Source organism: Felis catus, chromosome A3, assembly GCF_018350175.1.
Source record: "Felis catus isolate Fca126 chromosome A3, F.catus_Fca126_mat1.0, whole genome shotgun sequence".
Taxonomy (NCBI): domain Eukaryota; kingdom Metazoa; phylum Chordata; class Mammalia; order Carnivora; family Felidae; genus Felis; species Felis catus.
In genome coordinates this window covers 61,349,736-61,377,150 of record NC_058370.1, presented here as the reverse complement: position 1 = coordinate 61,377,150, position 27,415 = coordinate 61,349,736, and the positions used below count along the sequence as shown (strand labels likewise).

Sequence of the window (27,415 nt, the reverse complement as noted above, 5' to 3'; positions counted from 1 at the left end):
TATATTTGGCTCTTGATTGTATTAAGTGATCAGAATTACTGTGATTCTAAACTTTTTCAAGCATTTCCTGGTTTTCGCTCATGCTTTCTCTATGAACATCTATTGTTTCAGTTTTCTCTGAATCCTTTTCTTTTGGGATAAGGCCCATCACTCATCCAATGTGCTTCTGTTGGGGGTGACCCATTACCGTGTGTAAGACCCAGGCCAGGCCAAAATCATGTGGCCTCATCCCTTTCTCCACAGGGACTGGTCTAATTCAGGGGCAGGTGATCCAGGGAAGACAACAGTCCTTTTGTAGGATTTGATTAGTGGATCCTAGAAAAGGTTAGCTCTTTCTTTTGGATCATGGATCTTAAGGATGTGCACTTTTGGCTGCCAGGCCTCTTCCCCATTATGTGAGAGAGGACCAGCCTGAAAATGAAGCCCGAAACGAGAAAAACAGTCCCGAAATGGAGGACAAGAGCCCTGGCAACAATCAGAGGTTTGTATCTAGCTACGCCTACTGTATGATATTAATATTAAAGTTGTGAGGTTGTTACTCTAGTGAATCGGTGCAAATGAAGCATTACTCCTCCAAGGAATCAAACACATTTTTAGAACTAAATAGGACAGATTGAGTAAAAGAAATCTTTATCCAAAGCTTTCCCAATAGACATTTTCTCCCCACACTGAATGTTATCAATTTTAACAGTCCCATCAGTGGCCTTCATAATATTCACAAAGGATGTACCAACCGAGTCATCTGGTCGAAGTCAAGTTGGAAAATAACAATCTTTCCACTTTTTGTGGTTTAGAACAATTCTCAATACACATTATGTTGCTCTCAGCTCATAGCTGTTCGATTATATTTTTCTTTCAAAAATAACTTAGAGGAAGAATCATTTACTTTATACATATTCAAAAACAGAACTCATCCATTTTCTCCAGTGTTTGTGGAGGGAAATACTGGTCTAACCCATCAGATACAGCAAGTCTGTCTCCTATTTTGGCTTCTCTGTTTTAAGTGATCAGAGAAAATCCTTTGTTGTTTTCATTTTGGTTTCAGCATATTGTTGTCAATATCCTTTTCTTCCTCGGAATCTTGATCTGGCATCCAACTGAAAATAAACATATAATTAAATCAGATTTTGTACAACACAATTAAACACAGCTTTGGTAAGTGGTCTCAATCTGTGACAGAAGTAAACCAGTTTCCAGCACAGTCAAAAAGGCAATTGTCAGAGCTACCAAGAAAAAAAAATAATAAAGATGGCATTAAAAACAAAAGTTCCATTTAAGGTCCCAATAAGGATTTTCTTCTCAAGTCGAATCCGAATTATATTTATATTTTTCCCTCAACTATACTCAATATGTGTGCTTCTAGCAAACTTAATTTTTTTTATTAAGTTTTGTTTGGGTTAATATTCATATGTACTTGAACTGCACCAATAAAACATAAAATACGTAGGAATAAACCTAACCAAAGAGGTGAAAAATTTGTACACTCAAAACTATAGAAAGCTTATGAAAGAAACTGAAGAAGACACAAAACAATGGAAAAACATTCCCTGCTCATGGACTGGAAGAACAAATATTGTTACAATGTTGATAACTACCCAAGCAATCTATATATTCAATGCGATCCCTATCAAAATAACACCAACATTCTTCACAGAGCTAGAACAAACAATTCTAAAATTTGTATGGAATCAGAAGAGACCCTGAATAGCCAAAGTAATGTTGAGAAAGAAAACCAAGGCACATCACAATTCCAACTTCAAGCTGTATTACAAAGCTGTAATCATCAAGACAGTATGGTACTAGCACAAAAACAGACACAAAGATCAATGGAACAGAATGGAGAACTCAGAAATGGACCCACAAACGTATGGCCAACTGATCTTCCACAAAGCAGGAAAGAATCACCAATGGAAAAAAGATGGTCTCTTCAGCAAATGGTGTTGGAAAAACTGGACAGCAACATGCAGAAGCATGAACCTAGACCACTTTCTTATACCGTACACAAAAATAAACCCAAGTGGCACCTAGGTGGCTCAGTCTGTTAAGTGTCGGACTTTGGCTCAGGTCACGATCTTGTGGTTGGTGGGTTCGAGCCCTGCATCAGGCTCTGGGCTGGCTCTGGGCTGACAGCTCAGCCCAGAGCCTGCTTCAAATTCTGTGTCTCCCTCTCTCTCTGCCCCTCCCCTGCTTGCACTTTGTCTCCATCAAAAATGAATAAACGTTAAAAAAAAATTTAAAAATAAACTCAAAATGAACACTGAAATGTATTTGAAATCTTTAAACAGTGAATCACACCTAACATTTAGGGATTAAAAATGTTTAAAGTATCTACTCATAGGATGACTACATGTTCTTTGACTTAAAGCTCACAGTGCAGCCTCTTCCAAGGGTGGTGGGGTACGTAGAGGGTTTTAAAGTCAGTATATAAGGCAAATTGGCATCTTAGAGGACTAATAGTGAATCACTCTTGGACAAAGGCTGTACGAATCTATTAGTCCACTCAGGAGTTCCCTAGATGGTGCTTTCTAGTGTCAAAGTAGAAGTAATACATAAATAATATTATCCACATTCTTTTTTCTGAATGATCTCACTTGCAACATATATGTAATTGCTAGGTCATTCACATACTTAATTTTTAGCATACCTAAAATTTTTAGCATAAGCTTTGCAAAAGCTATATAGCCTCTTACCATTGATCTTTTACATTCAAAAAATGAGTATTTCAAAGCTTTGCAGTTTCCTTCCTTCAGACACTGTCGAGGGGATTTTCCTTCCTAGGACACAGAAAACAATATAAATACCTGGAGAATTTCCTCACAAAGTACAAAATAACTATCGTTTTGAAAGTAGTGCTTTTTTTTTAAAAGCTAAAGAAAGAAAGTAGTAAATTATATGACAAAATATTTTGTGATTCATTTTGACTGCTGATGTTCAGGGAGAACAGGATAGAATAAAAAATGTATCAAATAATTTTGGAGCACTTTTTAGGGTGCCCTTGAGTTCTTGAAAATACTAGTGTCCATAAGATACTTTTCTTTCAAATTTTTATATATCTCGCAACTAGTATTATTAGCTCCTTATGGGTAAGAGAGTAAAGGTGAAAGTAATAATTTTTTTCCTTCAGTGTTTCTAAAATTTTTACACTCCAGAACTCATCAAGATAGATGAGTGGACATGCATACATGTACACATGCATGTACATACGAGAGATCAGGCCGGCTGTAGTGGGAAATGGGTTTGTTCTGGAAGGACCTATCAAGTGGCTTCAAAGCCTCCAGGTATATATCCTTTTAGTGCAAGCACGATTACCTCCAACACATCCCTGCCCCCCACCCAACGGTCAAATTCTCTAATTTCAGAAGCACAACCACATAGAACTGGAAGAGGAAGGGGAGATGTTAACAGAATTGAGACATATTTGTGAGAGAAGATCTGCCTGGGCCTGATGTGAAATGAACCCAACTTTAAGCAGTGAAAGCTAAAAGAAGGCTAAGAAGCAAACTGGACTAAACCATTCCCTTCCTGCCAAGGTAAGAAGCACCTATATGAATGCTCACAGGAGAAACTTATTTTTGATTCTTAAATAAGATTTTTTAAACTATAACCATTAAAAATCAGACTTGACAAAATTACATCTGCAAAACTAGGTGAGAGCTAGAATTTAGTATGGGTTTTTCAAGGTAAACATGGAACAAAAATTTTAATACCTCTTCATAGTCTTAAAATATTTTTTAACAAAGACATGTTTAACTTAACACAAAGGCATTTAAATATGCTGGACACAGAGAACATCAATAATGTGCTTCAGAATTCAGGGGCGCCTGGGTGCCTCAGGAGGTTAAGTGTCTGACTCTTGATTTCAGCTCAGGTCATGATCTCATGGGTCATAGGATTGAGTCTGGTATTGGGCTCTGCACTGGCAGCATGGGGCCTGCTTGGGGTTCTCTCTCCCTCTTTCTCTGCCAAGCCCCTGCTCAGCCTTTCTCTGTCAAAATTGATAAATGGACATTTAAAAATATATATACTTCACAATTCAAAGAGGCAAGATTAAAATTTAATTGCAGCAAAATTTCTCTTTTTGGATGCCCTATCTTACTAATTTGTCTATTAACTAAGCCCTCACAACTAATTTACTTTAAAAAATATTCAGAATGGCCCCAGATCAGTTCAGTGGGAGGTTAAAAAATGTTAGCTATTCCTGCTCAGACAGGGCTTTTACAACCAGGTAGCAAAGAAGGTATACATGTACAAATGCCAACCGGCAGTGTGGCGTGTCACATAGTAGAGAAGTGCCAGAGGGTAACAGGGAGAGGTGCTAAAGGGGTTCTGTTTCCCAGGAATGTAAATATATAAAACAACATCTGGAAAAAGTTGACAGGACTTAAATTTTCTGAATTACCTGAGCTTTAATTACATCAAACTGTGATACGCAATTTGTGAAGAAAAAAAATCAAAACCTTAACATTAGGATTACCTATTAAAGAAATAAAACATACACTGCTTATAAACATTAGCCTCATGCAGTGCTTGGCAATATAAAGGAAAATGATGAAACCTTCCTACTCAAGGTGAGTTCCAGTGTAAAATGGGTCAAGCAATTTTGTCTGAGAATAAAATGACCCTGGCTCAGTGTTAATTTTAAAAGCTCAAACAGCCAGAATTAGGTGCCCTAAAATCAGAACATTGTTAGTGTGGTACTGAACGCTTAGAATGTTAATAAGGAACCTAGAATACTTACTACTTAAATAGAAACATCTGGTGCATTCATGCACTGGGAAAAATGTAACCCCAATTTCACCAACTCTTCATCATCCAGGGTTTACCTTCAAGCAGATTTTGGTACCTCAACCCTCCCACTGCAACCACTCCTCCAAACCTTTATTTTGCAAGTGCCATGTCGCCCTTCTTGTTTTTACTGTGAAAAATGCTACAGGGTACCCTATCTGTGGCATTCCCAATTCTTGGGAATCTTGCCACTTTCTAGTCTGTCTGCCTGCTTAGATTCTAGATTTTAATTGTCATCTGTATCAGTGAATCACAAAAGTGAATCAGAACAGAGTAGCAAGCTTCCCTGCACTGTGTTCCACCCTAAAACTCTGTAATAAGATGTTGCCGATGGGATGTTTGTTGCCCATGTGAATGATGTGACAGCAAACAGAAGAATAAATAAAACTATACCAAAGACTAGAACTCTAAACTGATGCTTCCCCAAACGGTATCTTTTTCATAAGCTTTCATGCCAGACTGCCAACTGCCTAATGGAAAGATCCATCTAATTCTAAGAGAGATAGAGACAGGTTAATTCATCCTCCTTCACCTCTACACCAAATGGCAGACTGCCAGTTGTCCCTTAACGTTTAACTCTTCCTTTCTTGTGAGGCATATGGCTGCGCTAGATTTCCCAGCCACCCTTGCAACTGGGTGTGGTCATATGACTAAGTTCTAGCCACTAGAATATGTGAGGAACTGAAATGTAAATCTTCTGCGTTGGTCCTTAAAGGCAAGTGACTTGCCCCCTCTTATCACTTCACATCATCACGTCGTGGCCTGATATGGAAGGAAGGCAATCTTGGACCACGTGTGTGAGAATAACATCCCGTCTCCCATCACAGCACCTAAAACCACAAGATCAACAGTGTCTGGGTCTATGGAAGGCTGAGGGGAGCTGTCCAGGACCTATTTACAGGCTCACACAAAGAGCAAAAGAGAATTTTCTTTTCTTTTTTTTTTTTTTTTTTTTAATTTTTAACGTTTATTATTGAGAGAGCGTAAGGATGGGAGGGGCTGAGAGACGGGGAGACACAGAATCTGAAGCAGGCTTCAGGCTCTGAGCTGTCAGCACAGAGCCTGACGCAGGGCTCGAACTCACAAATCGAGAGATCATGACCTGAGCAGAAGTCGGACGCTTAACCGACTGAGCCACCCAGGCACCCCAAAGAGAATTTCCTATCTTGTTCAAGCCAATGTTATTTTGGATATCTGTACCATGTACCCGAACCTATATCCTAACTAATACACTCCCAAGCTTATTTACCTTCTGAGGGCAAGATCAGTGATTCCTGGGGCGCCTGGGTGGCTCAGTCGGTTAAGTGACTGACTTCGGCTCGGGTCATGATCTCACAGTCCGTGGGTTCAAGCCCCGCATTGGGCTCTCTGCTGACAGCTCAGAGCCTGGTGCCAGCTTCAGATTCTGTGTCTCCCTCTTTCTCTGCCCCTCCCCCACTCACACTCTGTCTCTCAAAAAATGAATAAATGTTAAAAAAAAAATTAAAAGATCAGTGATTCCCAAACATGGCTGTGCCCAAGAATCAACGTGGGATACTTTTATAGGAGTAGGAGGAGCAGTGGGATCTATACTTTTAAGCTCTCTGCCCCATCTCCAGGTAATTCTGATTAAGTCAGCAGGTCTGAGCTTGTTAATGGAGACACACAGGAGATAACCTGTGATTCAGGTTTCTTGAGCATAGTTTCAACCTTTTTGATCCCCCAGGAGTCGTAAAATCCTAAGAAGTCTATCCAAGAGCTGCCTTTTGAATCTGCTTTTTCCTTGCTTCTCCTTTCCAGCCCCACAGGGGTTGACATCCTCACCCCCATTACCTTGAGCTGCTCTCAAACCCTATAGTTCCTTGACTATTTCCCATTGTAGCACTAAATATTTATTCTGAATTCCTCCTGAGAGTCAGGTCCAGCAGCTTTTCCAGTGGGTTAAAGATTGGCAAGGAAGACTACAGCATCCATCTCCTAAAAGATCAGATTAACTTTATACAAGGAGCTAAATTTTATCATAAATGAGGTCATTCAGGGCAGACACAGACCTCAGCAGAATGTCCCTTGGTCTTCAGAGTCCCTAGGGGGGGCATGGTAGGCTGTAGCTGCCAGTGACACTATCTGAAAAGGTAGGATATTGTCCTCTTATCTACAGACCTCAATGTTTTGCCTCAATACTGCCCTTTTACACTCCTCTTGAAGTCAGGATGAATTTAACATAAACTGTACACACATTCCCATTTAAAGTACTTTTTTTTACAAACATCATGTTCTCTTAATTGACCAGCATCAATAAAGCCACATATTCAGCTGGGGAAAGCAAAGTCTGTGCCATGTGTCCTGGCCATTATCTCTGCCCAGTTTTCCAGAGATCTAATTTCTACACAGGAGGGAATGTATCCCAATCATCTGTATATCCTCTGAATTAGAGCTTGGCACTCAAATGCTGACTAAATAAATGGATTATTGCAAAAAAGCAACTTGGTATCCTCCTTGCCTTCAGTTTCCTCCTCTACAGTTTCTTTTCTCAGTCCCATCGTGTACTTTATTCCCTTGATTGCTCATCTCTATGGCCTTCTGATGCTGAGAGTCAGGAGAAAATCTAGGGCCCTCACTCTGACATACAAGGGCTTTCACACGACAGTCTTCCTCTCAAGCTTTCTGTCACATTCCCTATCACCCAGGCCTAAGAGGGCACTAGCTTCTCTTGGTCACATCTCTCTGACTTGCCCATGCTGTTCTTTCAGCTTCTTTCCTCAACCACCACATTCCCCACTCTTTTACTTGATAATCTACTACTCCAACTTTAAGACTCAGATCAAATGTCACCTTTTCTGTGAGAAGTTTCCAAGTTCTCAAGAATAAGTTGCTGTTCATTGGACTCCTGTAGCATTTTGTTTCCAAATCTCATCATTAAATATTAACTAAATGCTTACACAGCCCTTATTACAGGAATTTAGCTCCTTACATGTCTGTTCTTCCCATCCGACTAAACTCATTTAAGGTAGTGACTGAAACAATTCATCTTTGTGTCACCAGTGCATGGCATCATGCCTGCCACTTACCAGGCGTTTACTAAGAGCTGGCTGAATATCTGCACCAATGAAGCAGCAGATTGGAAACAGCCCTGGACAGGGCACCTCAGTTTCCTCATCTGTGTAAGAGAGCTGGACTAGAGAACCTCTTAAATTCATAACAACTCAAGCTTTACGACACACCGGAGTGACCAGTCTCACTGACTGCTAAAATCAGTGAACCAAATGTAAATCATGAATCAGTAGAAATACTGATACAGCTTTATGAGGGATATCCATTTTGGGGCAGTTGTCTTTTCTTTGAAATAAGAGCAAATTACCCAGGTCCCCAGTTAACTTTGGACCTCACTGCTTGCCTCACTACACTAAGATTGAGAAGACGTGGCTGTAGTGAGGGGAATGTAGTGGAAGCAAGATACAGAATAGTGGAAAAATGGAGCTGCTTCGTTTACAACTTATCCAAGAACGTATCGAACTCCAACTCAGAAACAAACCCAAGCCAAGAGAAAGTAAATATAACATATATTCAGCCATGACGGAACAGAGGAAGGAGAAACTGCTAGTCAATACAGTGTACCAGGTTTATGTAATTCTCTGTTAATTTAGAGTCTCATTTCCTAATACGCAAGAAACCTGTCTCATTCTCCTTTCTATCTCCTGAAGCTAGCAGTGGCAGGCAGCATCTAATACATGTTTCTTGAACCGAAATCGTTTATCTTTACAAAAATCCAGAGAGGTGGTTTTCTTATCTCCAATTTAACACCGGAGGGAGCTGAAGCTCCGACAGCGGATGTGCCCAGGTTCATTAAACTGGAGCTGTGATCTACACCTACGACTTCTAACTCTGGGTCCCGTCTCCTGACCACCACCGCAGGCTGACCGGGAAACCTTGGCCGGGCCCTGCCTCTCCGGTTCCAGCGTCTCATCACCCCGAGCGCCCGGCTGCGCTACCTGGAGCACACAGTCCGACTGCAGCAGACATGCGCCCAGGTCCTCCTTCACGCCCGCGCACGCGCCGCCCTCCGGCTTATCCTCGTAATACCGGGGCATGACTGCGAGGGGGCCCCAGCTGCCGAGACCCGCTTCCGTCCGCAACCGCTGCGACCGGGTTGGGAGCAAGCGACACTCGCGACGGCAGGAACCGGAAGCCGGCAGAAACAACTTCCGACTGGCCCCCGGAAAACTACGGGGCGCGAGAGGCCGCGGGCGCGGCGGAAGTGGGCGCAAGTGACGCGTCGGGCCCCCAGCGCCGGCTACGTTGCGGGAAGGGAAGTCGCGCCGGCGGGTGCTGGGCTGGGCTGCGGGGTTGGGCTGCGGGGCGGAGGTGGAGGGCTAGCTTGGACCCCTTGGAGGCCGCAGCGGGGCTCCAGGTGAGGCTGGAAGACCGCTCTGCCGGGGCGCGGCTCGGGCTCGCTAGGTGTCTTTTCCTCCGGCACCTCACGGCCCGATGTTCCTCGGCTCTGGAGTGGCCGGCCATACCCGGGTCCGGCTGCTCGGCCTGCGGTAGAGTTGTCAGAAACAATTAAGGATGCCCAATTACACTTGAATTCCACATAAACCACGGACGACGTTTTAGTGTATGTCCGACACAATGTTTCGGACATGCTTATGCTAAAAACTATACCTGTATCTGAGATCCAAATGTAACTGGGCGTCCTGTGTTTTTATTTGTCAAATATGGCAACCCTGCCCGCAGCCCCAGGCTGACGTGAACACCTGGGCCCCGCGAGGCGCTGCTGGCGTCTGGGGGGCTTGGGGAGTGGAGCGGGGAACTGGGCTGCCGGGACGTGGGGGCTGGACGGTGACCTGCGCTCACCGGGCTTCTGGACTGATTACAACCGCTGCCATTCCCTCTGCTGAACTATTTCAGGGAGTAAAACACTGTGGACTTGAGTTTTGTTTTTATGTCACATTCTAGTGAGAATTGCTTGATGGTCTTGCACTGATGGACCTGTGTGAATAGGCCATTTATTTTTACCTTGTCGATAACGTTTCTAATTGGCTGTTAAAAAAAAAAAAACAAAAAAACAAAAAAAAAACCTCTTCCCTTAAAGACTTGATGGTTAAGAGCACAGGATTTTGGGGGCGCCTGGGTGGCTCAGTTGGTTTAAGGTGGGCCACTCTTGATTTCCGCTTGGGTCTTGATCTCAGGGTTCATGGGTTCGAGCCCCAGGCTCCCTGCTTACAGCACGGAGCCTGCTGGGAATATTCATTCTCTCTCTCTCTCTCTCTCTCTCTCTCTCTCTCTCTCTCTCTATATATATATATATATATATATATATATATATATATACAGTGTGTGTGTGTGTGTATATATATATGTGCAAAATCCTGTGCCTTTTTAAAAAATAGATAGATAGATAGATAGATAGATAGATAGATAGATAGATAGTAGTTACCTGGGTGGGCTGCCTGATTATTGAGAGAGGTGAAGTGTGGGAAACATACTGACCCTGTTATAAGTGCTATGACGGTTCAGAAGGGTGTGCTGCTGCCCTTGCCTGAAGAGCAGTGATGAGTTCTTGAGCCCCCATACAAACCTCAGAACCATCTCCATTAGCTTTTGACCCCTGACTGTTATCAAGGATTGGGATGGAAATGTAAGATACCATCCCTCCTAAATATCTCAGAAGAGGGGTGTTGGTAGCCGATAGGTTCTTAAAATTACACGTAAAAGAATTTTTTTCTTCCATCTAGGAAGATGTTACCAAGTACTTCAGTGAATTCCCCAGTGCAGGGGAATGGAGTGTTGAATACCAGGGATGCAGCAAGACACACAGCTGGAGCAAAACGCTACAAATACCTGAGAAGACTTTTTCGTTTTCGGCAGATGGACTTTGAGTTTGCTGCATGGCAGATGCTCTACCTGTTTACTTCCCCACAGAGAGTTTATAGAAATTTTCATTATCGAAAGCAGACAAAGGATCAGTGGGCCAGAGATGACCCTGCTTTCTTGGTCCTGTTAAGTATCTGGCTCTGTGGTAAGTGTTAGTTTCTCTATAAGAGGGTTGAAGAACAAATTGAGTGTTTTAGATTGAATTTGTCATTTGCAGGATCTTTTGTTATAAACATATTGTGGGTCAGAATTTGGGATATTTGAATCTATTTCTTCCTTTCTGAAGCCTCAAAAATCTCACAAGAAAGAATGTTAGATTCTTTCTGGTTCTAACGGTCCCAAGCAGATGCCAGAGTAAATTGTTCCCTTGAACTTTGAAAGGAAGAGGACAGAGTCACTCCGTGTCTTAATTACCACTACTATGGTAAAAAATTGATACCAAATGCAAACTTTCTGTGAAAAGGAATATCAAGACTGGAAATTGCATTCCACAGGCAAAATCCAGAGTGAGAGCTCTAAAAATACCAATGTGAACTTGAGAAACTACTTTTAAGTTCTCCGATAAGGTAGTGTGAGAGTCCTAACCACCTTTAGGGTGTTAGATGTAAACGTGTAAGATCTTTTTCACCTTTACCTGGGCTTAAATATGTGAGTGCCTTTCCAGAACTAGTGGTGTTTTAAATGTTGGGACCACTCTGGTGAACCATAGACAGTGGCCTCCACAGTAAACTTCAGATACCTCAGTAGCCATTCTGTGTTCCAGGGTAGTCTGCATTTCTCTGTTAGTTATATATACACATAACACGTCTTTGGGGTTTTGCTTACATGACTGTCTCCTCCACCACACGTGTGGGCATCTGGAGGGCAGGGATTGTGCCCCACATCCCCCAGAACTTAGCAGAGTACCTGAATTTATTATGTAAATCTTTGTTTCAGTGTCCACCATAGGATTTGGCTTTGTTCTGGACATGGGATTTTTTGAGACAATAAAGCTTCTCCTTTGGGTTGTATTCATAGATTGTGTAGGCGTTGGTCTTCTCATATCAACTTTAATGTGGTAAGTACCATAATATTAGTTTTTCAAGTACTGCTGTAGAGCCTGCATTTGCTTCCTTTAGAGATAAAGTAGCTGATGTAAATTGAAATTAGATGAATTGAAAGCATAAATTAAACATTTTTTAACTATTGATGGATAGTTGACATACGGTGTTACAATAATTTCAGGTGTACAGCACAGTGATTTGATAATTACATACATTGTGAAATGCTAAGTGTAGTGTCTGTCACCATGCAGTGTTGTTACAATATTACTGATGGCATTCCTTATGCTGTATTTTTAATCTTCGTGTCTGATTTATTTTATAACTGGAAGTTTGTACCTCTTAATCCCCTCCACTTATACCACCCATCCCCTCAACTCCATCTCCTCTACTAGTTCTCTGTATTTGTGAATCTGTTTCTGCTTTTTGTTCATTTTGTTTTTTAGTTTCCACATGTTCGTGAAATCATACCGTATTTGTCTTTTCTGACTTATTTCACATTCCTCTAGGTCCATCTGTGTTGTCACTAATGGCAAAATCTCATTCTTCTTTTATGACCGAGTAATATTTCAGAATGTGTGCGTGTTTGTGTGTCTGTGTGTATGTATATATTTATACACCACATATCTTCTTTATCCATTCAACTATTGATGGACACTTAGGTTGCTTTCGTATCTTGACTGTTGTAAATAATGCTGCAATAGATATTTGTGTGCATATAACTTTTCAAATTAGTGTTTTCATTTTCTTTGGCTAAATACCCAGTATTGGTATTGCTGGATCATATGGTATTTCTGTTTGTAATTTTTTGATAAGCCTCCATAATGTTTTCCACAGTGGTAGCTCCAGATTACATTCCTACTGGCAGTACATAAGGGTTCCCTTTTCTGCACATCCTTGCCAACACCGGTTATTTCTTATATTTTTGATACTAGCCATTCTGACAGGTGTAAGGTGATATCTCATTGTGGTTTTGATTTGCATTTCCCTGATGATGAGTGATATTGAGCAACTTTTCATATTTTATTGGCCATTTGTATTTCTTCTTTGGAAAAATGATCAGGTCCTCTGTCCACTTTTTAATTGGATTTTTTTTGGTGTTGAGTTGTATAAGTTCTTTATATATTTTGGATACTAACCCCCTATCAGATATATCATTTGCAGATATCTTCTCCCATTTACTTGATTGCCTTTTATTTTGTTCATGGTTTCCTTTGATATGCAAAAGCTTTTAATTTTGGTGTAGTCCCAATAGTTTATTTTTGCTTTTGTTTCCCTTGTCTGAGGAGACAGATCCATAAAAATGTTGCTGAGACCAATGTCCAAGAGATTAATGCTTATGTTTTCTTTTAGGGGCTTTATGGTTTCATGTCTCATGACTAGGTCTTTAATCCATTTTGAATTTATTTTTGTGTATGGTGTAAGAAAGTGGTCCAGTTTCATTCCTTTGCATGTAACTGTCCACTTTTTCCAACACCATTTATTGAAGAGACTGTCTTCCTCATTGTATATTCTTGCCTCCTTTGTTATAGGTTAATTGGCCACATAAGTGTGAGTTTATTTCTTGGCTCTATATCCGCTTCCATTGGTCTGTCCTTTTTTGTGCCAGTACCATACTATTTTGATTACTATAGCTTTGTAGTATATATTGATACCTGGATTGTAGTATCTCCAGCTTTGTTTTCCTTTCTCAAGGTTGCTTCGGCTATTTGGGGTCTCTTGTGGTTCTATACAAATTTTAGAATTCTTTGTTCTAGTTCTCTGAAAACTATTGCTGGCATTTTGATAGAGATTGTATTGAATCTGTAGATTGCTTTGGATAGTATGGACATTTTAACAATATTGGTTCTTCAGTCCATGAAAATGGAATATCTTTGCATTTGTTGTGTCCTCTTCAGTTTCTTTCATCAGTGTCATACAGTTTTTAGAGTAGATGTCTTTTATCTCCTTGGTTAAATTTATTCTTAGGAATTTTTTGATACAGTCATAAATGGGATTGTTTTCTTAGTTTCTCTTTCTGCTACTTCATTATTGAAATACAGATTTCTACATATTACTTTCATGTCCTGCAACTTCACTGAATTCATTGATTAGTTCTAATAGTTTTTTGGTGGAGTCTTTCAGGTTTTCTCTATATAGGGTCATGTCATCAACAAAGAGTGACAGTTTTACTTTTCCTTACCAATTTGGATGCCTATCATTCCTTTTTCTTGTCTGATTCCTTGATTGCCACGGCTACGACTTCCAGTACTATGTTGAATAAAAGTGACAAGAGTGGACATTCTTGTTTTGTTCCTGATCTTAGAGGAAAAGCTTTCAGCCTTTCACCATTGAGCATGATATTAGCTGTGGGTTTATCATATATGGCCTTCATTAGGTTAGGTACATTCCCTCTAAACCCATTTTGTTGAGAATTTTTATCATGAATGAATGTTGAATTTTGTTAGATGCTTTTTCTGTATCTATTGAGGTGATTATATGATTTTTATCCTCCATTTTGTTAATGTGTACCACATTGATTTGCAGATATTGAACCATCCTTGCATCCCTGGAATAAATCCCATTTGTTGAAGTGAAATATCCTTATAATGTATTGATGAATTTGGTTTGCCAATATTTTGTTGAGTATTTTTGGATCTATGTTCATCAGGGATATTGGTCTACAGTTTCCCTTTTTTGTAATGTCTTTGTCTGGCTTTGGTACCTGGGTAATGCTGGCCTGATAGAACTGATTTGAAAATTTTCCTTCCTCTTCTATTTTTTGCAATAGTTTGAGAAGAATAGGTATTAACTCTTCTTTAAGTGTTTGGTAGAATTCACCTGTGAAATCATCTGGTCCTAGACTTGTTTTGGGGGAAGATTTTGATTACTGATTCAGTTTCATTACTTATAATAATACATCTATTCACATTTTATATTTCTTCCTGATTCAGTTTGGATGATTGTATTTTTCTAAGAATTTATCCATTTCTTCTTACTTGTCTAATTTGTTGGCATATAATTTTTCATAGTAGTCTCTTATAAACCTTTGTATTTCTGTAGTGTGAGTTGTTACCTCTTTGCATTTCTGATTTTACTTATTTGAATTCTGTTTCATTTTCTTGATGACTCTGGCTGAAGGTTTATGAATTTTGTTTATCTTTTCAAAGAACCAGCTCTTGGTTTCATTGATCTTTTCTATTGTGTTTTAGTTCCTATTTCATTTATTTCTACTCTGAGTTTTATTACTTCCTTCCATTATCTTCAGGCTTTGCTTGTTCTTCTTTTCTCATTTCTTTAGATGTAAAGTTAGATTGTTTGAAATTTTTGTTTTTTCCTGAGGTATTCTTGCTAGAATTTCACTCTTAGAACTGCTCTTGCTGTGCCCCAAAGATTCTTGGGATGTTGTGTTTCCACTTTCATTCATCTCAAGGTATTTTTTTATTTCCTCTCTGTTTTTTGTTGTTGACCCATTGTTTGTTTGTTTGTTTTCCATTTTCAACGTTTATTTATTTTTGGGACAGAGAGAGACAGAGCATGAACGGGGGAGGGGCAGAGAGAGAGGGAGACACAGAATCGGAAACAGGCTCCAGGCTCTGAGCCATCAGCCCAGAGCCTGACACGGGGCTCGAACTCCCGGACCGCGAGATCGTGACCCGGCTGAAGTCAGACGCTTAATCGACTGTGCCACCCAGGCGCCCCGACCCATTGTTTTAATAGCATGTCATTTAGGCTTCACGTGTTTGTGTTTTTTCCATTTTTTTCTTATAACTGATTTCTAGTTTCATGCTATGTGATTAGAAAAGATCTTGATATGATTTCAGGCTTCTTAAATTTATTGAGGTTTGTTTTATGGCCTAAAATATGATATGTCCTGGAGAATGTTTCATATGCACTTGAAAAGATTGTGTGTTCTACTGTTTTTGGATGGAGTATTCTGTATATATGTGTTTGTTTGTTTTTTTAACTTTTTAAAATTTTATTTTAGAGCATGAGTGGAGGATGAGAGGGAGAGATGGGGAGGGAGGGAGAGAGAGAGAGAGAGAGAGAGAGAGAGAGAGAGAGAGAGAGAGAGAATGAGAGAATGAATATCTCAAGCAGGCTCCACTGCTCAGCAGGGAGCCCATGCAGGGCTTGATCCCATAGCCCTGGGATCATGACCTGAGCTGAAACCAAGAGTTGGATGCTCAACTTACTGAACCACCCAGGCACCCTATTCTATGTATATGTGTTAAGTCCATCTGGTCTAATATGTTGTTGACAGCCACTCCTTCCTTATTGATTTTCTGTCTGGGTGATCTATGCATTGATGTAAGGGGGGTATATAACCGTCAGTTTCTTTTTATCTGTTAGTATTTGCTTTGTGTATTTGGGTGTTCGTATGTTGTATGCATAAATATTTACAGTTGTTATATCTTGTTGGATGGAACCATTTATCATTATGTAATACCTTTTTTGGTCTCTTAGTCTTTTTTAAAAAAATTTTTTTAAATGTTTATTTACTTTTGAGAGAGAAAGACAGAGCGTGAGTGGGGGAGGAGCAGAGTGAGAGGGAGACACAGAATCCGAAGCAGAGTCCAGGCTCTGAGCTGTCAGCACAGAGCCCGAAGCAGGGCTTGAACCCACAAACTGTGAGATCATGACCTGAGCTGAAGTCAGACACTTAACCGACTGAGCCACCCAGGTGCCCTGACAGTCTTTGTTTTAAAGCGTATTTTGTGTGAAAGAAGTATTGCTACCCAGGCTTTTTTTTTTTTTTTTTTTTTTTCAGCTTCCATTTGCATGGAGTATCTTTTTCTATCCCTTCATTTTTAGTCTGTATGTGTCTTTAGGTCTGAAATGAGTCTTGTTGGCAACATTCAGCTGGGTCTTGTTTTCTTACCCATTCAGTCACCTTATATCTTTTTTTTTAAGTTTTTATTTTAATTTCTGATAGTTAACATACAATGTTACATTGGTTTCAGGTGTACAATATAGTAATTCAACACTTCCATACATTACCCTGTGCTCATCACAAGTGCACGCCTTAATCCCCATCACCCATTGAGCCCATTCCCCCACCCATCTCCCCTCTGGTAATCATCAGTTTGTTCTCTATAATTAAGAGTCTGTTTCTTAATTTGTCTCTCACTCTTTTTTCCTTTGTTTTGTTTCATAAATTCCACGTATGAGTGAAATTATATGTTGTCTTTCTCTGACCTGTTTTGCTTAGCATTATACTCTCTAGCTCCATCCATATGGTTGCAAATGACAACATTTCATCCTTTTTTATGGCTGAATAATATTCCTGTGTGTGTGTGTGTGTGTGTGTGTGTGTGTGTGTGTGTGTGTGTGTGTACACCCATGCATGCACACACACACACGCACACCACATCTTTATCCATTCATTAACCTATGGATACTTGGGCTGTTTCTGTATCTTGGCTATTGGAAATAATGCTGCTATAAACATAGGGGTGCGCATGTATCCCTTTGAATTAGCATTCTTGTATTCTTTGGGTAAATACCCAGTAGTTGATTGCTGGATCATAGGGTAGTTCTATTTTTTTTTAAGTTTTTATATATTTTTGAGAGAGAGAGAGAGAGAGGGAGCAGGGGAGGGGCAGAAAGAGAATTCCAAGCAGGCTCCATGCTAAGTGCAGAGCTCGATGCAGGGCTCAAACCCACGAACCCTGAGATCATGATTTGAGCCAAAATCAAGTCAGATGCTTAGCTAACTGAGCCAAACAGGCTTCCCTTGGGAAGTTCTATTTTTAACTTTTGAAGGAATCTCCATTCTGTTATCCAGAGTGGCTACACCAGATTGGTTTCCCACCAACAGTGCACAAGGATTCCTTTCTCCATATCCTTGCCCACATCTCTTGTTTCTTAGGTTGTTGATTTTAGCCATTCTGACAGGTGTGAGGTGATATCTCATTGTACTTTTGATTTGCAGTTCCCTAACGATTAGTGGTGTTGAGCATCTTTTCATGTGTCTATTGGCCATCTCTTTGTCTTTGGAAAAATGCCTGTTCATGTCTTCTGCCTATTTTTTAATTGGACTGTTTCTTGGGTGTTGTATAAGTTCTTTATATATTTTGGGTACTAATCCTTTATGATATAGGTCATTTGCAAATATTTCCCATTCAGTAGGTTGCCTTTTAGTTTTGTTGATTCTTTCTTTCACTCTGCAGAAGCTTTTCATTTTGATAAAGTCTCAATAGTTTATTTTTGCTTCTGTTTCCCTTGCCTCAGGAGACATATCTAGAAAGAAGTTGCTACAGCCAATGTCAAAGAAGTTACTGCTGTTACTGCCTGTGTTCTCTTCTAGGAGTTTTAGGTTTCTAGTGAAACCTCAGGTCTCACATTTAGGTCTTTAATCCATTTTGAATTTATTTTCATGTAGAGTGTTAAGAAAGTGGTCTAGTTTCATTCTTTTACATGTAGCAGTCCAGTTTTCTCAATACCATTTGTTGAAGAGACCATCTTTTTGCCACTGGATATTCCTTCCTGCTTTGTTGAAGACTGACCGTATAGTTGTGGATTCATTGCTGGGTTTTCTATTCTGGTCCTTTGATCTATGTGTCTATTTTTGTGCCAGTACCATACTGTTTTGATCACTACAGCTTTGTAATATAACTTGAAATCTAGAGTTGTGATACCTCCAGTTTTGTTTTTCTTTTTCAAGATTGCTTTGGCTATTCAGGGTCTCTTGTGGCTCCATACACATTTCAGGATTATTTGTTCTAGTTCTGTGAAGAATGCTGTTGGTGTTTTGACAGGGATTGCATTAAATGTGTTGATTGCTTTGAGTGGCATGAATATTTTAACAGCATTTGTTCTTCCAATCCATGAGAATGGAATGTCTTTCCATTTCTTTTATCAATCTTTTCCATCTTCTTTTATCAATGTTTATAGTCTTCAGAGTACAGATTTTCCACCTCTTTGGTTAGGTTGATTCCTAGGTATCTTATTATTTTGGGTGCAACTGCAGATGGGTTTTCCTAATTTTTCTTTCTGCTGCATCATTGTTGGTTTATAGAAATGCAACAGTTTTCTGTACACTGATTTTGTATCCTGCAACTTTACTGAATTCACGTATCAGTTCTAGAAGTTTTTTGGTGGAGTCTTTCAGGTTTTCTATATATAATATCAAGCCATCTGCAAACAGAGAAAGTTTTACTTCTTCCTTACCAATTTGGATGCCTTTTATTTCTTTTTATTATTTGCTGTGGCTAGGACTTCCAGTACACCCTGTGAGTTTTGATTGGAGCATTTAGACCATTTACATTGAAAATAGTTATTGATAGGTATGGACTTATTCCAATCTTGTTAGTTTTCTGGGTGGTTTTGTAGTTCTTTCTTTTCTTGCTGTCTTCCTTATAGTTGATGACATTCTTTAGCGTTATGCTGGATTTTTTTATCTATTTTTTGTATATCTGTTAAAGGTTTTGGTTTGTGGTTACCATAAGGTACATATGTTAACATTCTGTGTATATTGCAGTCTCTACTTAAAGTTGACGGTCACTTAAGTTGAAACACATTCTAAAAGCACTATATTTTTATGTCCCCTACATATTTTATGTCATATTTTACACCTTTTGTTTTTGTTAAGTCTTTTAACTAATTTTTAGATGTAATTGGTTTTACTACTTGTCTTTTAAGCTTCATACTGGCTTTATAAAGTGATTAATCTACTATCTTTATTGTATGTTTGCTTTTACTTGTGAAATTTTGTCTTTCACATTTTTCTGTTTATGGCCTTTTCCTCCTTGCTTAAAGAGCTCCCTCTAACATTTCAAGGCCAGTTTTGTGGTGGTGAACTCCTTTAGGTTCTGTTTGTCTGGAAAACTCTTAATGTCGCCTCCAATTCTGAATGTTTACCTTGCTGGGTTGAGTATTCTTGGTCGTAGTTTTTTTTCTTTCAGCACTGTGAATATAGCCTGTCATTCCCTTTTAGCCTGCAAGTTTCTGCTGAAAAATCAGCTGATAGCCTTATTGTGCTTCTTTTGTACATAAATAGTTGTTTTACCCTAGCTGCATTAAGATTCTGTCTTTATCTTTAATCTTTGACATATTATTAGTTGCAATGGTATGAGCCTTCTTGGGTTGATCTTGTTTAGGGCTCTCTCTGCTCCTGGACCTGGATGTTGGTTTCCTTCCGCTGGTTAGGGAAGTTTTCAGCTATTATTTTTTCAGGTACATTTGCTGCCCTTTCTCTTTTCCTTCTGGGATTCATATAATGCAAATGTTAATATGCTTGATATTGTCCCAGAGATCCCTTAATCTATCCTTATTTTTGTTTTTAATTTTTCTTTTTGTTGTTCATCTTGGTTGCTTTCCATTTCCTGCCTTCCAGATCACTCTTCCATTCTTCTGCGTCCTTTAATCTGCTGTTTCTCTCTAGTGTAGTTTTCATTTCAGTTACTACCTTCTTCAACTCTGATTGGTTCTCTTTTATATTTTCTCTCTGTTGAAGTTCTCACTAGGTTCATCAAACCTCTCTCGTTTCAAGTCTGGTGAGTATGTTTTTGACCATTATTTTGAACTATTTATCAGGTAGATTGTTAATCTTGTTCTTTCACTTGGAGTATATCCCTCTGCCTCCTTATTTTTAGTTTAGGTATTTGTGTCTGTGAATTAGACAGAACAGCTACTTCTAGTCTTGAAGGATCGGATTCATGTAGGAATGTTCCACATACACTGTGTATGCCTGCTGACTTTCGCTGGCCGGAGCTGTAGTGGGCCTGGGCTGGGGTAGGGGCTCTGGGTGTTGTACATGGGGCGCACCCCGGTGGGAAATCTGAAGCTGAAGTGGGCGTGGGCCCAGGGTGCCCTGGTGGGACAGTGGAGTAGAAATGGACTCAGGCTGGCAGTGGGGGGACTCCCGGGGCACTGTGCACAGCGGGAGCCCTGGTAGAATTGGAGCTGCAGTGAGTGTGGGCTAGGTGTGTGGGGTTTACTGAAGTGCTGGCCAGTTAGGACATCATACCCTGTTCCAGTCAGAGTGATCAGGTGAGGTGGGGGGACATAAATGGTGGCACTCACCAGCCCGTTTGGCCACAGAATATGTTCCCACAGGCCTTGGCCATTAGGCAGAGGGTTAGGTTTTTTTAATATTCTGGTTGTCTTTTAAACCACTGCTTTTTGTGTGTGCCTCAGTGGGGCTTGGGCTGGTGTGGGCTAGGGTCCCAGGGTTCCCTGAAGTGGCCGGCCAGCTATCTGTGCTGTCAGTGTTGGCTTTGGGGGAGGAAGGAGACATCAACAGTGGCACTTGCCAGCTCTCAGACCACTGGAGACCCATTCGAGATTCCAGCTATTTGGCAGATGCTCAAGGGCCGGTTCCTTTAAATTCAGGTGGCCCTTTTAAACTGAGGCTTTTTTTTCTATGCCCCGCAGCTGTGGAATCTGTTCCTGGTTCTGTGGCTCTGTCCCTCCACACTGTAGCTGGCAGCATCAGGGGTGGGTGCCTGTTACTGTGTCTCTGTCTGGTCCTTCTCTCCTTTGTTGTGCAGAAACTGTTGTCAGCCCTCAGTTTTTTTTCCCAAAGGAATTAGTCCAGATATTGGTATAGATTTGGTGTGTCTGTGGAGGGGAGGGAGTTCAGGGTCTTCCTTCATCACTATCTGGACCTTGTCTCTTGAAAGCATCTGTTTTGACTGTCAAGATGATTATAACTTGCCCTCCTATGTCAATGTGTGTATCAGAAAATACTCTAAGGGATGGTCTGTATTGTCAAAGTGCAGCAAATAAGTGAACTGAAATCATGATTATCTCATATTAACAAAGTCCCTGGTTTTGCAAAAATATGCAGTTAGCCAGTTCTGCTTAGGTTGTGTGGATGATGGCACGATTTCCTCCTACCTTTGTCAGTGGGTCATTTCTAGATGTTTAAGCTATAGAGGATTAATTCATGGAATCTTACTCTGAATATCTGACATAAATGAAATACATTTGAAAAAGGATTTGTTAAGCTTTTGGTGCCTTCTTGCTCATACACACACAGGTTTTACCGAACAGGTACGCAGTCTGACTTCTGGGTTTGGTTTAACAGCAGTAGTGTACTGGTGTAAGTGTAGAAATCCAGCATTTGGTGTTTCCGTTTTCTCAGAGATACAGGCTCCTCTGTGGTTGGCATGCCAGATGAGGGGAATGGATGTGTCGAGTGAGTTCACAGAGGGCCAGCGGTTGAGTAGAGGTTGTGGTCATGTGTATCAGAGAGAACACTATGGAAATTTTAGTCACAGATGGGCCTAGGTTCAAATGCCAGCTCATTTACGTTAATTTAGTCCCAGTCTCCTCTTTTGTAAAATGGAGTTAGTTATCTAATTTTATTTGAAAAGATTGTGGTATGAAAAGTACCTAGCAATTTTAAACAGAATTTTAAACAAAATCCTAAGACTGTAACCTCTGATGCTACGAATGTGTTGTTTTCATTTGTAACTTCTGACTAGTACAGGTTTTGTATGTGCTTGGTAGTCAGGACCCTATGTCATCAATTTAGAATTCTAAAATCTGGCTTAAAAATAATACTAACTAATGTAAGTCACGCATTCATTATGAAAATACTCATGAAAAACATGGTATATGAAACAATTCCAATAAATAAGGCTTTCAAAGGAATCGTTTGTAGCAAACATGGACTCTGGAGGGCCACAGAAGCCAAGTCATCCTGGAGTTCAGCACCTTTACTATGAGTCCATATTACAGTTTCGGTTACATAGAAAAGGACTCTTTATATTTTTGAAAGCTTACACTGTGTTGTGAATGGTGTTAGAAATATGAGTGATGACATGTGGTTGCTGTACTCCCAGAGGCGCCATAGGAACCAGCAGGAGGAGGTGTTTGGGGGAGATGGGATCGTTGATTCCTGGTACCAGAGGCACAGGCCCAGAAATGAGGAACAGCATGCTGGGTCTGGTAGCACAGGGTGACACTCACCAGTTCAGGAAGGTGTGTGGCCTTCAGTGCCGTTCAGAAGAAAGAATTGGACTTTATCTCATAGCTTGCATGTGTTGGCTGGGGAGTGGAGAGAGGTGGGGAACTTGGAGGCTTTAGGGCAAAGATTTAGGAAAAACCTCTTCTGTGGCTGTGAAGGAGCTGAAGAAGAGTGGCAAGGCTGGATTTGACTGTGGGGGCACAAATGTAGAGCAGGCCCAGATAGTGTAGGGAACTGGGGAAGAAAGGAGAGAGAGATGAATCAGAGAGCATCCTGTGGTAATCAGGTATGGTGAGAGGAGGGAAGAGTGGGGAGGAGGCAGAGGCCTCCTGGAAGAGAGCCTGCAAGATTTTTGGCTCAGAAGTGACGGATGAGGATGAAGCATTCCATGTTGGACATGTTGAGTTTGGGTGGCTTGAGGATTTTACTGGAGATAAAGGTACAGTAGACACTGGGGTGGGGGACTCCGAACCTACTACAGTCTGGGCCAAGATGAGGACATGGCTGGCATCATTAATGCAGAGGTGGGAGGTGGAAACCACAGATGTCTGAGCTCTCTCAGAAGGAATGTCTGTGTTCTAGAGATAAGACTGGGGACAGAAGCCCGGAAGGCGCTCATGTAAGAAATAAGCAGAGGGGTAGGAGCAGCAGGAGGATCACAGAATGCATGGGAGCTCTCGGATAGTGAGCTGGATAGTTATTCTGTTTTGTTTTGTTTTGTTTTGTTTTTTAATTTTTTTAGTGTTTGTTTATTTTTGAGAGACAGAGAAAAACAGAGCATGAGCAGGGGAGGAGCAGAGAGAGAGGGAGACATAGAATCCAAAGCAGGCTCCGAGCTGTCAGCACAGAGCCCAACGCAGGGCTCGAACTCATGAACTGTGAGGTCATGACCTGAGCCGAAGTCAGGTGCTTAACAGACTGAGCCACCCAGGCGTCCCTTATTCTGTTTATTATAATGGCCCGTGTTCTTAGTTAAAATGGAAGACGTGTTGGTAAGTTAGAGTTTGTTCAAAGTTGTATTGATATTTTCAGATAACCATGTACAGGACTGTTTTATTAGTATTATATACCTCTTAGTTTTTCTTTTTATTTCCACAGTAGGCATAGCATTTTCTTTACCCTTGAAATGAAACCATACACATAAAAGTCCACTGAGTTTCTGCAGTTGTGTTTATAAAACAGATGATCCCCTTTGTTATTTTCCTCCGAAGGTCTAATTTTCTATTACCTGGGCATTTTACTTTTCAGTCACTCATCATTTAACCGAACTCATAGGCCATGCTGTGGAACCAGTGACAGTTGTTCTTACAGCTAGATCTGTCACTGGCCGCTTTTTCCTTCCTGGTTCCTCCGGATTTCTGGACCTTTTAATAGAGGGGTGACCTTTTGGGAGTTAGGCCTTGCACCTATTCTATATCTACATTCTTTCTTTGGGGAGGGTGTCATTGAGGCCCATGTCTTTCACTGTCTATACATGATGAGTATCTCCATTTCCGACCTCCTCTAAATTCTAGATTTCATAGACTTCTTCATGTTAATAGGTATCTTCAGCATAACAGGCCCAAATCCAAACTCCTGCACTGCCGCAGACCACTCTTTCTGCAGTCACCCCACTGTAGTTAATGGCAACTCAATCTTCCATTTGTTTCAGGCAAAAATCAGTCATCCTTGACTGCTCATTTTTTATCTTACTCTACATGCAGTAAACACATCCTCCTGGCTCTGCCCTCCGGTGTAGCATTTCCTGCATGTCACCATCTCCTCTGCTATCACCCCTGCTCATCTCTTACTTGCAGTAGCCTCCCAGCTGGACTGTTTCCCCTCTTGTCTCTGGAGTCTATTCTCAGATCGGCAGTCAGAGGAACCCCGTCCAAACAGTGAGTCAGACACTCTTCTGAGAACTCCAGTGACTTCTTATTTCATCAAGAGTAAAAGCCAAAGGTCTTAAAGTGGTCATAGGCTTCATACCACCTGGCTCCCTGCTTCATTTCCTACTACTCTTCTCGCTTGTTCCAGGCACACTCGTCTCCTCATCCACGCCTCACACAGGCCAGGTACCCTGCCACCTCCTCTGTCCTCCACCACCTCCTCCACCTCTGTGTTCGGACTCCCCTCTGCCTGGAATGCTCTACCCCAGGTAATTCCCTCCTTGCCCTTGCTCTTGACCCAGATATTACCTTCTTAGGACTATCCTACTCAGTATCACATTTCAACTATTTTCTATCCTTCTTTATTGCTTAATTTTTCTGCATAATGCCATCTGACGACTCTAACTAGATCAAAGGCAGAGATTTGTGTGTTTTGTTCACTACTTTATCTCCAGTATCTGGAATAATGCTTGGCACACAGAAGGTAGTCAGTAAATATTTATGGAATTAACTTTATTGTATCGTGAAAGAAATTTTAACTTTGCTCTTTAGGTTTATCTCTAACAAGTATTTAGTGAAACGGCAGAGCAGAGACTATGATGTGGAGTGGGGCTATGCCTTCGACGTGCATCTGAATGCTTTTTATCCTCTCCTAGTCATTCTGCACTTTATCCAGCTTTTCTTCATCAACCGTAAGTAGCAGGTGCTTCTCAAATGATCGTGAAAAGTCATCACTGTATGTACTGAAGAGATTCAATGTATGCATCTCTTCCACAGATGTTATCCTGACAGACACCTTTATCGGATATTTAGTTGGAAATACCTTATGGTTGGTGGCAGTTGGCTATTATATCTATGTAACCTTCCTAGGATACAGTGGTAAGTCACAAATTGTTTTGGTTGACTGAAAACATAACTGGGAGAAGGGAAAGTTGCTGCAATAGTAACACAATTGCTTACTTTTATATGCATTGCCTCATTTAATCTTCACAGTTAGATTTACTTAACCCCATTTTTCAGATGAGGCCACAGAAATTGAGTAACTTTCCCCATGGCCTTGCAGCTGCAAAGTGGCACGGCCGCTCTATAACAGATTTTGTAATTCTGAGGAACCACGTTAAACCATATTCAATATCTCCCAAGTTACTTGCAGAAACACACGGCCCGTTTCCTTTTCTCCCTGGCTTTCTGTTTCTTGGTCCCAGCTGCCAGTTAGAGTGAGGCACGGGCTGGGTCTCAGGGATGCCCATGAGGTATAGAAACCTTTACAGGCCTTTCAAGGTGTTAAAAAACCTTTGCCTCACTTTGGTTATACGATCACTTTGTGGTTCTGCAGATGGTCACAGATCAGGCCCAACCTCTACTGATCGGAGGATGTGTTTGCAAATTTACTCTTAGATCCTGCTAGAAGCTTATTTTTCTTAGTGTGAATGAGAAAGTTACTCAGTTCTTCCTTTCCCGTCACTCTGATTAGGACCTTACTGTAAATACCCCTGGTGCTCATGTACAACTGGCTTCTCTGGCCCTTCCTACCCCACCCCCATAGGCCGCTTTGCCAGGGACCACATAACCCCCTCAGATTGTAACACCTTGTTCTGGGCATGGGGAGTCCTTTCTCCAATCCAAGGGACAGGTTTGTAACATGTTATATTTGTAATGAATTTTCACATTTTGAGAAAGTTTTAAATTGTGATTAGCATACTGCAACATTGTGGTTTCTCTAAATGGATATTTGCTCACTCTTGGCAACTCCCTCCAATTTAGTTGTGTGTGGTTCAGTTTCACTTTGGGGGGCTTCCTAGAGGAGAGATGTTCATGTTGGGATGCATGTGGTAGGGACCCACTAAGTAACTAAGCAAAAGGAAACATGGATATCTGGGGACAGATTTTATATCTGAGAGTTTTAGCTTTTTCCTGAAGCCTCGGATGCTTACCGGCTGAGCTCTCCCCTTCTCAAGGTGGAGGTGTGATGCTTTGTATACTGGGAGATCTCAAATAGCTCCATTATCTTAGAGGCTTCTGAGGCAGTCACCTGTTTAAATCCACCACCATCTTCATTAATATTTGTGATGTTTTGTCCCTTACTTGTAACCTGTCTGAAGTCCCGAATCTGCTTCTCACTAGGCTTTTGTGCTGAAATAATCCCTCGTCCTGGTTTCTTCACAGCTGTGAGGAGGGGGCAACACAGTGAGAGTAGCCTGTTCTGGCTTTAGAGCAGCATCTCCTGGATCCAAAACATCTTTTGGCTTTCTTTTTGGCCCCACCTGTTGTAATAAGAGCTTTCAGAATGTTCATTAGTCATATTTGCTTTTTTTAAAAATTGAATCTGGATTTGTTTCTTTTCCAGCATTGCCATTTTTGAAAAATACGGTAATTCTTCTTTATCCATTTGCACCTCTCATTCTGCTCTACGGCCTGTCACTAGCGCTAGGATGGAACTTCACGCACACACTGTGTTCCTTCTACAAGTACAGAGTGAAATGAAAGCGGTGGTGAGACTATCCTGTCTTCCCTGCGCAGCAGGCAGTCTTGGGGAAGTGAGATTTCTCCTGAAACTTGTAAATAAACCATCTTTGTAGATACCTTCAGGGTGTAAAGTTTGCAAGTTTGAAGAAATATATATGTTAACACTATTGTCAAGTACATTCCTTAAAACTAATTAAATGTACATTTCTATAATAAATATTTTTTAAACTAAAGTTTCACCTGTTTTTTGAAAGAATAACCATTTGGAGGACATGGGGATAGTCATGTGCTCCTCACACTGTTCCAAGGTACTTAGTCTGGCCCCATTGCTAATGAGCTGTATTTTAAACATTGCTGTAGACCACACGATCCTACTATAACCTTCAAAAGCCTCCTCAGCCTGTAATGTAACTCAAAATCCTTTACAACATTTTCTCTACAAAAGAAACCCCAATTATAGATCAAAGAGGCATATGGTGGCTACTCTTCTTAGTGTACATTTGACT

General features: G+C 40.8%; 2 protein-coding genes across 5 annotated transcripts; one reads left to right on the top strand and one right to left on the bottom strand.

Moving 5' to 3' along the window:
• Positions 1–613: 613 nt before the first annotated feature.
• Positions 614–8,886, bottom strand: COA5 (cytochrome c oxidase assembly factor 5). The gene is made up of 3 exons (XM_003983912.6): positions 8,754–8,886; positions 2,691–2,774; positions 614–1,097 (listed from the first exon to the last, which is right to left on the bottom strand). The coding sequence occupies exons 1-3, from the start codon at positions 8,850–8,852 to the stop codon at positions 1,056–1,058; spliced, it is 225 nt and encodes a 74-aa protein (XP_003983961.1). The 5' UTR covers positions 8,853–8,886; the 3' UTR covers positions 614–1,055.
• On the top strand, positions 3,416–27,142 carry UNC50 (unc-50 inner nuclear membrane RNA binding protein). 4 transcript variants are annotated; one of them, XM_045054103.1, is made up of 6 exons: positions 3,416–3,530; positions 10,500–10,783; positions 11,575–11,695; positions 24,996–25,135; positions 25,221–25,322; positions 26,791–27,142. In XM_045054103.1, the coding sequence occupies exons 2-6, from the start codon at positions 10,504–10,506 to the stop codon at positions 26,925–26,927; spliced, it is 780 nt and encodes a 259-aa protein (XP_044910038.1). In that variant the 5' UTR covers positions 3,416–3,530; positions 10,500–10,503; the 3' UTR covers positions 26,928–27,142. The 4 variants fall into 4 exon arrangements, with proteins under 4 accessions (XP_044910038.1, XP_019682626.1, XP_003983960.1 ...); XM_019827067.2 differs by lacking the exon at positions 3,416–3,530 and adding an exon at positions 8,944–9,070; XM_003983911.6 differs by lacking the exon at positions 3,416–3,530 and adding an exon at positions 9,034–9,172.
• The last annotated feature ends 273 nt before the right edge of the window (positions 27,143–27,415 follow it).